Below are 13,982 nucleotides of genomic sequence, written 5' to 3' on the forward strand. Positions count from 1 at the left end.
TCTGGTCGAGGTCTTTGAAGAGTAAACGTTCTCTAGTCTCCTGCCAGCTGGCTTCACTGAAGGTGCTGCTGGAGCCAAGGTGTGTGTGTGTGTGTGTGTGTGTGGGGGGGGGGGGGGGGGGGGGTCACCCCACAGCCTTGGCTTGACTCTTCACACCTGCCTGATCAGGGGGTCATGACCTGTGATTTTTGTCAGGCCAGCGAGCGACACACAGCAGCACATGCCTGGACTTGTCTACCCCGACCCCAATAATGCTACAGAGAGCCAAAGTGAACGTCACCTCCTGCTTTCCTCCCTGTAACCAGCGTGTGAAAAATATGAATGGTGGTGAACATAGAGATACGTTCCTTTTTTCATCCCGTTTGAATTGTGCCACGGGGTACACGTTACATTTTGTACATTTGGAAAGTCACAGTTTGTCCTGAAACTGAAACGTAAGGTTTAGTTTTGTCAATCAACTACATCTCTTGTCGCACATCATACGTCACACCATCAACAATGGCCTGGCGGGAGAGACGTCACTTACGCGACTGGTTGTGCGTAATTTTTCTGATTTATAAGTTCAGTTAAGTTAAGTTAAGTTATCCTTTATTTATCCCCATGGGGAAAATCATCCTCTGCATTTGACCCATCCTCTACTAGGAACCTTCCTAGAACTAGGAGCAGTGGGCAGCCACTGTGCAGCGCCCAGGGACCACCTCCAGTTCTTTTGCCAGTGCCTTGGTCAGGGGGCACTGACAGGAGTCTTTACCCTAACATACATGTCTTTGATGGTGGGAGGAAACCGGAGCACCCATGGAGAAAACCCACATGAACACAGGGAGAACATGCAAACTCCACACAGAAAGGACCTGGGATGGACCGGGATTCAAAGCCGGGACCTTCTTGCTGTGAGGCAACAGTGTTAACCACTGAACCATCGTAACATCATAACTTGCTAGGCTCGCCCGCCCTGCAGAGAGACTGAGGGAGAGAGGGAGACATTGCGTATACGCCAATAGGGCAGGCGAGGCCACGCAACAGCCAAGCAGCCAAGCAGCTTGGCTCTCTCTCCCTCAGTCTCCCTCTCTCTCGCCCTCCCTTAGTCTCTCCCCCTCTCTCTCTGCCTCTCCCTCTCCTCTCTCCCTCAGTTGCTCTCATGTGCGTGTGTGTGTGTGTGTGTCACTGATGACATCATCAGTGATGTCACAATGTCACAATGCCTATGTATGACATCACTGATGACATCACCACTGATGACATCACCACTGATGACATCATCACTGATGACATCATTGATGACATCATCACTGATGTCATCAATGACATCATCACTGAACTATAGCCTTGTGTGTGTGAGTGAATTTATGACACCACTGATGATGTCATCAGTGGGACAGGCAGAGACACAGAGCACCAGCTCCCATTTATATACTGATGATGATGATGATGATGACTGATGATGATAGTGCCACAGTTTTACCACAAACTGTGATTTCTTGACTTGCAGTTATCTTTTGCATTGTTCTCCCGTGGCACAACTCAAACGGGATCAAAAAGGTAGCGTATCGCTCCGTTCACCACCATTGATTTTGTTTCCACACGCTGGTACAGGGAGAAAAGCAGGAAGTAACGTTCACTTTGGCTCTCTATAGGAGCTTCAGCCCAGCCTCTGAGCTGTAGCTCAGTGTTGCTGTAGTCCAGCCTACTAAGTAAACAGCTCCTTTCACCACTGCAGAGAGGAGAGAAGGTACTGTAGAAGAAGCAATGTGCCATCATCTCCAGCAGAGGAACAGTACAGTATGTTCCACATAACAATAGCACCACAGCGTCAGCAGCGTGTTATACTGGGAGCTGCAGCTGTGGAGCAGCTTCAGCAGCCACAAGCTTTCATAATTAGACTGTGACAGTTGACCTGACGTGATGCTCATCTGTGACGGCTGAGCAACAGACACATCATGGTGCTCTGCCTTTAGGCCAGCGCTTTGCAGTCTTTCTGGCTCATGGCAGGCAGGCACATACATGCACAGAGCAGTGCTACATGCACATATATATATATATATATATATATATATATATATATACACATATATATATACATGCACAGAGCAGTGGATTTAGTCATCAACATGATTTTCTAATCATTATTATCTCTTTTGTTTCTGTAGATTAGAATTATTTTTAACCCCGTCCCAAACATCATCATCTCAGTATGAGAACCATTGTCTCAATCCTCCAACCCACAGCTGACCCAGTAGCTGCCCTGTGCTGCAGGGTTACTCCTCCAACCCACAGCTGACCCAGTAGCTGCCCTGTGCTGCAGGGTTACAGTGTCAGCCAGGGTGCCCTTTACTCCGGCCGCTCACTCACATCACACAGACGTCTGCTTCTATATAAAGTCTTGGGATCTTACAGGCAAGGCGAGGGTTAAAAACCCCAGCCCATATAGGGGACATGTTTACTCTGTGTTGAGGAGTCCCGTTACCAGCACATCAGGACCGCTCACCAGTCAGCAGTGACTGCAGTTTCATAACCTACAGTATACATACACACACACACACACACACACACACACACACACACACACACACACACACACACACACACACACACACACACACACACACACACACGCACACACACACAGTCTCTGATTGACTGCAGTTAATCTGATCACGACGCGGAGAACACTGGCCCTTCTCTGCCTCCAAGTATTGTGTTGTTGACATGACCCTGGCTCACCAACAACAACAACAACCATGCAGAATCAATCACTAACTGATTCACGTAGGTGCTTATACAACACAGTAACAGTAGCTTATAGTATTACAGCACCTAGTGTCGGGGCAGACATGTAGGTGCAGAGCTGCCCTTGACAAATGAATGCAATTGTATAATTAGCATAATCACATCAAAACAAACACAAGGGTGCCCTCTCCTCTCTCTGTCCCTGCTTTGCCTCTCGCTGCAGACATGTAAACAGGCTGCAGAACATGTGGCTGCTGGAGCCTGATGGGTGGAAAGAACAATTTGCAGCAACGCCATGCCAAAAAAGAGACAAGCAAAACAGCAGCTAATGCAAAACGGAACAGTGTTTGGCTTGAGCCAGAGTGTGTGGATCATATCAGCTCTGGAGATCCCCAAGCTTGCCCACTTGCTGAGCAGCCTGCCTGGAGGCTGGTGCTCTCAGTAACCACATACCTCGCTCAGACTTCATGTTGTCCAGTGTCATCAGGTTGTCCTCTGGGTCTCTCGCAGGGTCTTCTCCGTCTTCAGGTTGTCTTCTTCACACACACACGGCGCCTTGACAGCAACACCACGGTGTGTCTGGACCCCCAAACCGTCGTAAAGATCTCACTGACCTGCTGTATTAGCTAAGCAACACGATCAGCTGTGAAGCCTGTATGTTGCTGCCAACTGCTTCCCTTATCCAACAACAAAGCATTGCTTTGTTAGCATGCTACTGTACGCTTCCATCGAGTCGCACTGTACTGTTCAACTGGCTAACAGACAGCTGACAGCGAACGCTGGTAACGTTACGTTGCGTCGGGTAACGAGTTTGTTACCAAAGAGTAATCAAGCTGACTACTACTAATTTAGCTCGCAAGCTGGCTACTTTTACATTCCACCACCTGAACCATAGTTCCGCCGAGATGCATCTCTCACTGACTGCTGTAACGTTGGCTCGTGACAACGACCCTCGGCTAAATGACTCAACGTCAGTTGTAACTAGCTGGCGGTTAGCTAACCGAACAGCAGAGCCAAGTAAGGTGACTGTAACGTTACTGGTTAAGCGTTTGACGATGACGACGAGCTCCAGAACAGCCCAACCCCCACGCAGCGCAGCGCAGGTAGCCACAGCTCAGCTACAACACCAACACGATAACGATGCTGCTACGAAGAGCGCATGTTCAGCGAATCATTCTTCTGGTGAAATGCTGCTAAACCATCATATCAAACTGATTAAACCATAATATCAAACCGATTTCGTCCATCGGCAGCGGTCGACCCATCGCCATCTACCCAGAAATGCCACCTGTACTTACTTCCTTTGTAATCATTAAAACTTTGAGACAAACAACAACAAATACTCTGACTTCGTTCAAACGCGACGCTAAAGATGGCAACTCTTTCGCTAACGGTTAAAGTGTCGTCGGCGCGCTGCCTGGCTGATAAAGTCATATAGATAATAAAGATAATATTGTCGCGGCTGTATGCAGATGAAAGAGCAGCCTGCTCTCCTCCTCACTTGTCAAAACAGATCAGCGCAGCTTCAGTCACGTGTCCCAACAACAGCTCACCTCGTCACTTCCCTCTCTGCTCTGCCAGCCTGGGATGAACCTGCTGCCATAGCAACCACAAAGTTTATTAGCAGTGGCACCAAAACTTTTGGAGAAGAACTCAACAAAGCAAAGCCGACCCTGAATGTGTTGTTTACAGCTCAGCCCCGTTAATTACAACGGACGTCTCTGACGGAGGAAGAAGAGACAACGAGCTGCCCTGTGAGCTGATTGGATAGTGGGACTGAATGCGCGTTCACGTGAGCACGTGAGGCTTGTTCGGGGTTTTTTTTTCATCTCGTGAACATTTTGTTCTGGCTTGCTTGGCTTGCACAGAAACAGAGATCGTCTATGTTGATCATGCGTTGCTCAATATAATAGGCTCAATTGCTAAAGGTATCATAGCCAAATATAATACAGTACAATATAATATCATATACATATCATATCTCATTGCAAAAACGACGTGTTTTGGCATCCAAAAAAGTAGGGGCAGAGTGATATCTCATTGTTTTATCTCTTCTCTGTTGAAACCTCTTGGAACAAAGGCAAAGGCCAAAGTGAGGACACGAGAATCTGCTTAAAAAATCTCAGTTTGACAGCTGCATAATGTGCTTTATAGTGCGTTGTTTGCGAGCTACACGCAAATATGGATTAAAAACAGCTATAGGCTACTGTGTTTGGACTAAAACGTTGAGTTTTGTCGTCTTGGGGTATAGCCTAGGCTACGTGGACTGGGCTCATCATACATTTTTGATCATAAGTTACAGCACTAGTAAAAAGTCGTTTGAAAATGATTGACTTGGCCTTTATTGCTCCAGGTTAGGGTTAAGGTTAGGGTTAGGGGTTAGGGTTAGGGTTAAGGTTAGGGTTAAGGTTAGGGTTAAGGTTAGGTTTAGGCAGACATGTACGAGTTGTTGCATGCATGTCCAGTCCAGGGCTATGATGACTAAACATCCCAGTCGAGACTTCCCCTAGAGCTACAGGATCTGACTCACTCACGCCAAAACTGTATGGTGCAACGCCTCTGTCATGTTCTGTAAGGTTCTTAACACTGTTTCATGACATTAGCATACATTTCATCAGCTGGGCTCATGACAACATACTTCAGTTCACACGAGGAACCAGCTGAGCAGGCTATTGACCCATGCGTCATCTTGGAGTTCTATCAAGAAGGTCTACATTTGCAAACTGCACCACCAACAACAACTAGGTGTACATACATACATATCTGCCTGAGAATGTTGCTGTCTACTGCAACACAAAGCGATCCTCGATCCTCATGTTTGAGAAAATCAGAGTCACAGCCTCATCTAGTGGCAGGATTTAGGTATTGCAGATAATTTAACAGCGAATGGCATTGTGAAATGTGAATATATAATGTGTGTGATCAGGGCAAACTAATTTAATGACAATTCAAATTGTCACGTTATAGTTGATCGTGGGTATGCTAATAAATTAGCATAGTGGAACAAGAGACCTCACTGAGAAAATGAGGTGCAGAAGAGAATGTTGTCATTTTTGTCACTGGCATCAAAAAACAGTGAACTCCAGTGAAAAAAAGAATAGGCTACAGTACAGGGAAAGAGCTACAGCCCCAGTGACAGAAAGACAAATGTTGTACAAACGAGAGCACATGGAGTGAAACAGCACAGACATTGTGCCAGGTGGCTGGACTCCCTCGGGTGCCAGTCCAGGCTCCTCATTCAAGGCAAATATCTGCATAAATAGACAGAAAAATCTGCCTGGTACACTGCAGTGCTACACTACAGTTCACAGTCTTAGACCTATTTAAAGGTCTGGAAAATGCACACAGGCACACGTGCACGTGGGTGTACACACACACACACACACACACACACACACACACACACACACACACACACACACACACACACACACACACAGATTAGCTGATTCATGGTGACTGTGAGAACTGCTGGTGAGCTTTGTTCAGAAGCTTTGTGGTTGCTGGGAGTAGAACATGACATGCTGAATCATTTGTCACAAGTCTGTATTTCTTCTTCTTCTCCCTCAGACAGGATTCACCAGGCTCATCTTCCTGACACACATTTTGGCCCAGACATCTGGCATGGTCTACTTGTGGGTCTACTTGTGGTTCCACAGCGTCCTGAAGGGACGTCTTTCCAGGCCGGGATCCAGGTTTGGCAACTGGCCTCTCCCAGTAGCTTACCACACCTTTGGCCCCAGACATAGGTCTCCAGGTGAGGGGCCAAGGTTTCACTGAGATGAGGGAAGGAAAGCTACTGGAGAGTCCGTGGAATAACTGGGAAGTTAAATGATTGTTGCTGGGCATTTGAACACAGAATTCGACTTCAACCTTTGTGTTTGGACATTTCTTGCACTTATACTGACATGGTGCATTCAGTCAAAATAAAACTTAAAAGGCATCAAATTAAATCAGCACAGAAACTAGTGTGTAACTACTACTAGGTGTAAAAACATATGAAGCTTTTATTGCTGTGTTGCTGTCTGAGTTCAGTTAATGGAAGCGTTGATGGGATATTGTAGCCTAGCTGGTCAGAGAAGCATAGTTCAGTTTGGTTTGGTTCACTAGTGATCCTGTCTAACCCTATGGTAAAGCATGATAGGGCCACATCATTATGGCTACAATGATAATCCAGATAATCTTGCCACAGATATTGTGATCCCAAGTCAAATTATGATTACTAGTGCAGTGCCCGTTCCCCTCCCTCCCCTTCTCCCCATCCCCCCCCTCCCTTTCCCTCCAGGCGGATTATGACATGACGGATGCATAAAGGCCCCCCTCACAGCGCACATACGCACAATTAAGACATACACTCACCTACATCTCAACAGGATTTACAGCACAGCCACCTGAACACTCAAAGCCAACAGCACAATAACAAGAAACAAATTCACCTTTATCTAACACAGGATTTACAGTGCAGGTACACTCAATTAAAGCCAAAAGCACAATAACCCTCTAATTGTCCATAAACTTATGGAACATTTTGTCAAAAATATAGGGTTGAAGCCATAAATACTGTAATATCCCCACACATCCCCCCACCAGTTGAAAAAAACGTGCTAGTGCATCCTGGTGGCAGTGGTGGCTCACCTGGTAGCACGCGTACCACGGAGGCTCGTCCTTCGTGCGGCCGATGCGGGTTTGAATCTTACTCGAGGTCCTAGAGTCATCCCCTCTCTCGCTCCTCACCTTCCCTGTCTGCCTACTGTCCAAATGCCCAAAAAATAATCTAAAAAAAGAAATTGTGCTGGACTAAAAGAGACTCAAAGTAAAGAAAGGAATGTCCAATCAGTGGCCTATATTGAATAACTAAGTAGCCTATTTAGTGTTTCGTAGCATACAGTTATTATAAAGTGTTCCCAAAAAATATTGTTTCTAGTAATAAGGCACTAGTGAGAAACTAGTGTGACCCCATGCCCCGCTCTCCCCTACATAAAGCAATCTTATTTAACCATTCAACTTCCTGTGTAATGCCTTGTCACTACTGTATACAAGGTGACCATTAAGACACAGTCAGACAGTTTCTGGGTTGATTTGTGTTACTGCCTGGTTGTGTGCCAGGGTGAGACCTGCCAACTGAAACTACGATATAGAGACTCTTGAGACTGAGTGTGTGTGTGTGTGTGTGTGTGTGTGTGTGTGTGTGTGTGTGTGTGTGTGTGTGTGTGTGTGTGTGTGTGTGTGTGTGTGTGTGTGTGTGTGTGTGTGTGTGTGTGTGTGTGTGTGTGTCCATGTGCTATCTGTGTGGGCAGGCAGTGTGTGATAATATTCTGAGGATGATGAGAAGCAGATAGAGGAAGGAGAAGAGGCCCCAAAGTGTCACAACTCATTTATCAAACAATCTCCTTTCTTTGTTACTTCTTCTCATCCACCCTTCCTCTTTTTAAATTCAACTCTTCTGCTTGAAGCTCTCCCCCGTCCGTTCATACTTGCCTTTGCTACGTCCTCTCCTTCCTTCCTCCTCTCACCTTTTCTTTTGCACCACAGGTTTCAAATATGTATTAAACAAGGGTAATTTACAGCAGGGCGATGTGGGAATTTACCAATACCAATAGGATTCCAGTAATATTATACCAGTTACTTTGTCAAGTAACACAAGTTACAAATTGAGCTAGTTTCTTTTTATCAAAACATATTTAAATAAATATACAATCATTTCCTAATCAAATTGAATGTTTCTATGCATATAACCACTATAGATGACAATAACAAAGGAAAAGGATAACATTTAGAATTTTGGACGGTTTACACTGACTTCAAGATGGTTGGAATTATTTTTCGGGATGGTTCCGGGGCGGCGATGTCATTCTGCTACTGCTGTTATTACAGTGAAACTTTCACTTTTGCATGACTTTCACTGTGAAAGTAATGCAAAAGTAGTGTAATAATAAGTAACGAGTTAGCTCTACACAGACAGTAATATTGTAAAGTAACTTATTACTTTCAAAGTAAAGTAACTAGTAATATGTAGGCTAGTATATTAGCCTACATTTTGAAAGTAACTTGCCCAACTCTGCTTATTTATGAGGTGGAGAATTGGCCCACAGCACAATCTCGCAACTGGGGAACAATGAGCTCTGTCCGTGGTGCTGAAAGCAATGGGACGCTTCAATAACCCACGACAGCTCTTGAAAAAGGAACCACAAGTCATCCTATATTATATATATAACTATAACTATATATATATATAACCACAAGTCATCCTATATTAGAACAACGTCTTTGGGGAGCCGTCTGACAGCAAATCAAGCCTCACTTCAGCTAATCTTGCTGTTGGTGATGTTGCTTTATCCCTCAAACCCAGCTCTCCTCGTTGGAAATGCGGGCACCAGGAACCAGGGACCAGGAGGGGGGAGTCGTGAGCTGCTGGAGCTGGAGCCACTCACGCACACGCACGCACGCGCACACACGCGCACACACACACACACACACACACACACACACACACACACACACACACACAAAGAATAACAGGAGCCAGAATACAGTAGCTGGAAATACCAACATTTTATTTTCTACTTTTTTTGTGACTACAGAAATGTTGAAACATTTGAACACTGAAAAAAGCTGGATGACATCATCACTTGCTTCTCAATTTTCTTTCTTTTTTCGTTTGCTTAGCAATCACAACAGATGATATTGCACGGCACTGAGAGAGCAGTAGCAAAGCCTGGGAAATAGGGATGACAAATCAACTCATGAGACATGGAGTTATACATCTGAGAGTAACACCTAAAGTATTCCCTCTCTTGCACACACACACGCACACACACACACACGCATGCACGTGCACGCACGCACACGTGTGTGTGTACACACACACACACACACACACACACACACACACAAATGCATAACGAAAACTGAAGAAGCATTGTGAGTTTAGGGGGAGGCGAAAATAAAGAGATCAAGGTTGAGCACAAGGCTGACAGAGCAATGAGATGTCATTTTGAAAAGCAAGAGCGAGATGAACGATACTGTAATCTATTCCTAAACGTCTATGACAACAAATATGCTTGTTTATCAAAACCCTCCAAGCATCTTTGTATATGAGTAGCTGGAGGACACCCCTCTCCGGGTGAGAAACTAAGTCCCCCAGCGTAAGAGATCCAGATGATTGTCTTTGGCGCCGCAGTATTGTTATGAGACTTGTAGCCAAGCTACCCATCGTATGGGAACTCCTAATGGACAACGTCAAGAACAGAAACAGGTGAGAATGGGGAAACATCAGGTCCACGTTGCATCATTCATTCCTTCGTCCACACACACACACACAGGTATAACATTTATACAAGCACACGCTTCAGTAACTAGAAATGCCAGGAATGGCCTTTTCTGCAGAAGATTCACATCCTCCAATCTCTGGAATAATGGCTGCATAACAGAGTAAGATGACACTGATGCAATCTGTGGTAGTGCCCTTCAGTCCCTGCTGTGACTGTGCTGTCTGAGCAGTAACACTGACAGAAGAGAAGAGACCTCTGACAGCCAGAGAGACCCAAACTTACTGCTATCAAACACACCAAGCAGCCACACACTTGACATGTGTATTGCACACACACACACACACACACACACACACACACACACACACACACACACGCACACGCACACACACAAGGGCTGCAACTAACGATTATTTTAATTATCGATTAATCTGCCGACTATTTTCTCGACTAATCGATTAGTCGGACAGAAAATAGTAATGCTCCGTCCAGATGATCACCCGCATACACACTCACACACTGATTCATACGCACTCACACACTGATTCATACACACTCACCCACTGATTCATACACACTCACACACTGATTCATACACACTCACACACTGATTCATACACACTCACACACACACTGATTCATACACACTCACACACTGATTCATACACACTCACACACTGATTCATACACACTCACACACTGATTCATACACACTCACACACTGATTCATACACACTCACACACTGATTCATACACACTCACACACTGATTCATACACACTCACACACTGATTCATACACACTCACACACTGATTCATACACACTCACACACTGATTCATACACTCACACACTGATTCATACACACTCACACACTGATTCATACACACTCACACACTGATTCATACACACTCACACACTGATTCATACACACTCACACACTGATTCCTCGGTATGCTTTCTTAGCAGTTTTATTAGACTTTGCTCACAGTCATGACACGAGTACGTACCAAAAGAACAGATACTAGGTGGAGCGAGACGGCGGTACCGCGGCAATAAAAACAGACCCAGCTCCACGGCACGGCCCCTGGCAGACCGGCTGCCCAGCCCGCGCTCCACCCCACTCTGTGTATGAGACAGCAAAGTGGGCGAGGCGTGCAGCCCTCGTTTCAAATGCTTCAGATTGTACATGAACAGGAGATTCCCCACATGGTAGAGTTAGCTTGTCTACATAGCCCCTACGCCTTCTACATTCTATACCCGTGCGAATGGCAACTCAAAACTCAACAAGTTCTACCTCACAAATGCCAGTGCTTTTCAACATTATACATATTTTTTTTCCTATTTTTGGTTTGTTTTAAAAATCTTTGGATGTGCAGTAATACCCATAAAATAACTGTTTTTAAAAAGTCAAAAGAATAGAAAAAACACACACACATACACACTGCTTTTTGCCAGCTGTTCAACAAAGTAACTCCTGTATAACTTTGTATCGGTTGGCAAATCAACTGTCTGGGTTTCTGGCAGTGTTTAAAACACATATCGAAGTGCCGGCTAAGATTTAGGTGAAGAAGAATACAAACTACTCCTTCGTTATATCTAAGCATGGGAAATAAGGCTGTAACATAAAATTGACTGTCTTTTTTGGTTTGTTTTCTCAAAAACCTACTATATACAAATCTAGAGTTTCTACAAATGCATAAATTAAAGCAGTGGTTAACCAATACAAAAAATGCAATTAAATTAAAATCACAACACAGAAGTAGAGAAAAGGGAAAATATGAACACATTATCACAGCAGTTGGTTTTACCCTGTAAAAACAATAGTCTACCTTCATTATAATATTGGCATAACCCAATGTCTGATAAAAAATACGCTTCTCCCTCCATCCTTTAAGTTTCATACATCAACCCTGAAACTTGTCCTCCGTGACTTGAAACAGAGCACTTCTGCCAAAAACAAAAACCTCCAAATAGATAATCATACAGTAGTAACAATAACATTACCACACTAGTAGAGTTCTGCCTTACTCACAGATAGACGTCTCAATGCAGAACTCAAAGGAATCATTACTATGAGGTATTCAGAGACATTGGTAAAAACATGCACGGCCAGAGTGCTGGGCCTTCCCAGACGCGGCAGACAGAGAGGGAAGGTGGGGGAGGGAGGGATGGAGGGGGGGCGGGGGAGACCTTTGGTTTTTATCTGTAGAAGTGGACAACAGAAATTCCTTTGGTATGTTTTCATTGCATGGTTGCGCTGGCGAAAGCACCACGGTGTGAGAAAGACTTCATCCTTGTTTTCTTCAGTAGTGGCCCTTCTACAGGCTGAGGTATTCACAGAGTCAAAGGTGAGAGGTCAACAGCGGTTTAACACTTTGGTTCAAGCAAGGCACTCGTCCTGGGAGTTTTAGAAAGATTGCAACACGTCGGCTTCTACTTTCAGGAACATGTCTGCCTATAGTTGAGTCAACGATTCTGCCCATGGCTATGTCAGCTTGTCTGCCTATTGTCATGTAAAGATGTCTGATCAATATTGTCAACCTATAGATACACACTGAGAGGCAGGGCTAAGTAGGGGGTCAAAAAACAAGCAGGGTGCACAATCATCTGCTGCTTGTAGATTTCCATCAAATCCACTCAGTCTCTGTTGAGATGATTGGTGGTGAACCAAATCCACACGTGTATTTTATGTTTTTGGCCATGTCAGCTTTCACATAACTTGCCGGTCTCCACTGTCCACAGACTGGAAAGTAGCAGGAATAAATCACTTTGTATTGCAAACAGGCACAAAGAAAGACTGGTCAGATGGTACCCGGATGGTCTGTGTGTATCTATGGCTCGATCAGCATCTCTGCCTATAGCTACGTCAGCATGACTTTCTATAGAGCTGTAATCAGAGCACAGGTGGAGTGAGAGCAGGCATAGCATGGGGTGCAGGTGGAGGGAGGGGCAGGAAGGGTGGAGGGAAGGAGAGGGGAGAAAGAGGAGATGGGGGAGGGGAGACATACATCGTCTATTAACACCACTCGTAGAGGCCGTGCAATGAGACAAATCTTTGGTTATCTTTGGTATCATCAAAGTGATAGAAATCACATATGGAACTTGAGTGAGGTAGCATCTTTGGTTCACACTATAAAACATCAGCAGGTCTTAACACATTTTCTTTGTTTGTTTCTTGTCATCTTTTTGGTTTTCTCTCAGACACGAAGAAGCAGCTCTCTCTCTCTCTCTCTCTCTCTCTCTCTCTCTCTCTCTCTCTTGTTGTTCTGATGAGTGTAGAGCTGCTAACCCTGTTATGCTGTGAGGAGGATGAGGGCAAGGGGCTGTGTAGTGCTTTCTTCCTGCTGCTGAAATGCAGAGTTTACCAGGAGGGGCAGAGGCAGGCCGGGGGGGCAGGAGGGGCAGAGGCAGGGCGGGGGGTGGGGGGGGCGGGGGGTGGGGGGGGCGGGGGGTGGGGGGATTGGTATTCAGGTGAGGAGCTGACATTGCTGTGTAAGCGCATGAAAGTTGATTTGATCATTTGATATCATCGCCCTCTATCTAGCATCTTCAAATCGACGGTGAGATCAAATCAAATGTGTTATGAAGCACACAGAAGAGTGATACTGAATGCGTATTATTATTCGAGCGGTGCTGCAGTTTGTCCTAAAAAGAAACCCCACCAGAGGCCACATACTAACTACTACTGACTGGATTTGTCTTTGGTTGGTAGCTGCTGGCATTTCAAAGCAAAACGTAGAACATGAGCACAGGCTAAAAGACCTGTACGTATCACTGTGCAGTAGCTCAACAAACACACTGCATTTTAAAGAAAGGGAGGGTCTATCTATACTGTCAAATCTTCACAATTAGCATTAAGAAGCTATGACATTCACTGGACCGATTGCAAAGATATAACTGGAATAGTCAGTTTGATTCAAGAAGGCATCCATAAGGCAAATATTGATGATGTTAATTCATTTCAGTATTATGTAACAGTGTAT

At 45.0% G+C, this 13,982-nt stretch overlaps 1 protein-coding gene across 3 annotated transcripts in view; it reads right to left on the minus strand.

Moving 5' to 3' along the window:
- atosa (atos homolog A) overlaps positions 1 to 4,112 on the minus strand; it is a 98,912-nt gene extending 94,800 nt beyond the window's left edge. For all 3 annotated transcript variants that reach the window (XR_014553437.1, XR_014553438.1, XM_083653085.1), the window contains exon 1: positions 3,181 to 4,112. Coding sequence is in view for 1 of the 3 variants with exons in the window: in XM_083653085.1 (XP_083509211.1) it covers positions 3,181 to 3,211 (31 nt within the window). In the remaining 2 variants the exon portion in view is untranslated. The remainder of the gene's footprint in view (positions 1 to 3,180) is intronic.
- Between the last annotated feature and the right edge of the window lie 9,870 nt (positions 4,113 to 13,982).

Source organism: Poromitra crassiceps, assembly GCF_964638095.1.
Source record: "Poromitra crassiceps genome assembly, chromosome: 16".
Classification (NCBI taxonomy): domain Eukaryota; kingdom Metazoa; phylum Chordata; class Actinopteri; order Beryciformes; family Melamphaidae; genus Poromitra; species Poromitra crassiceps.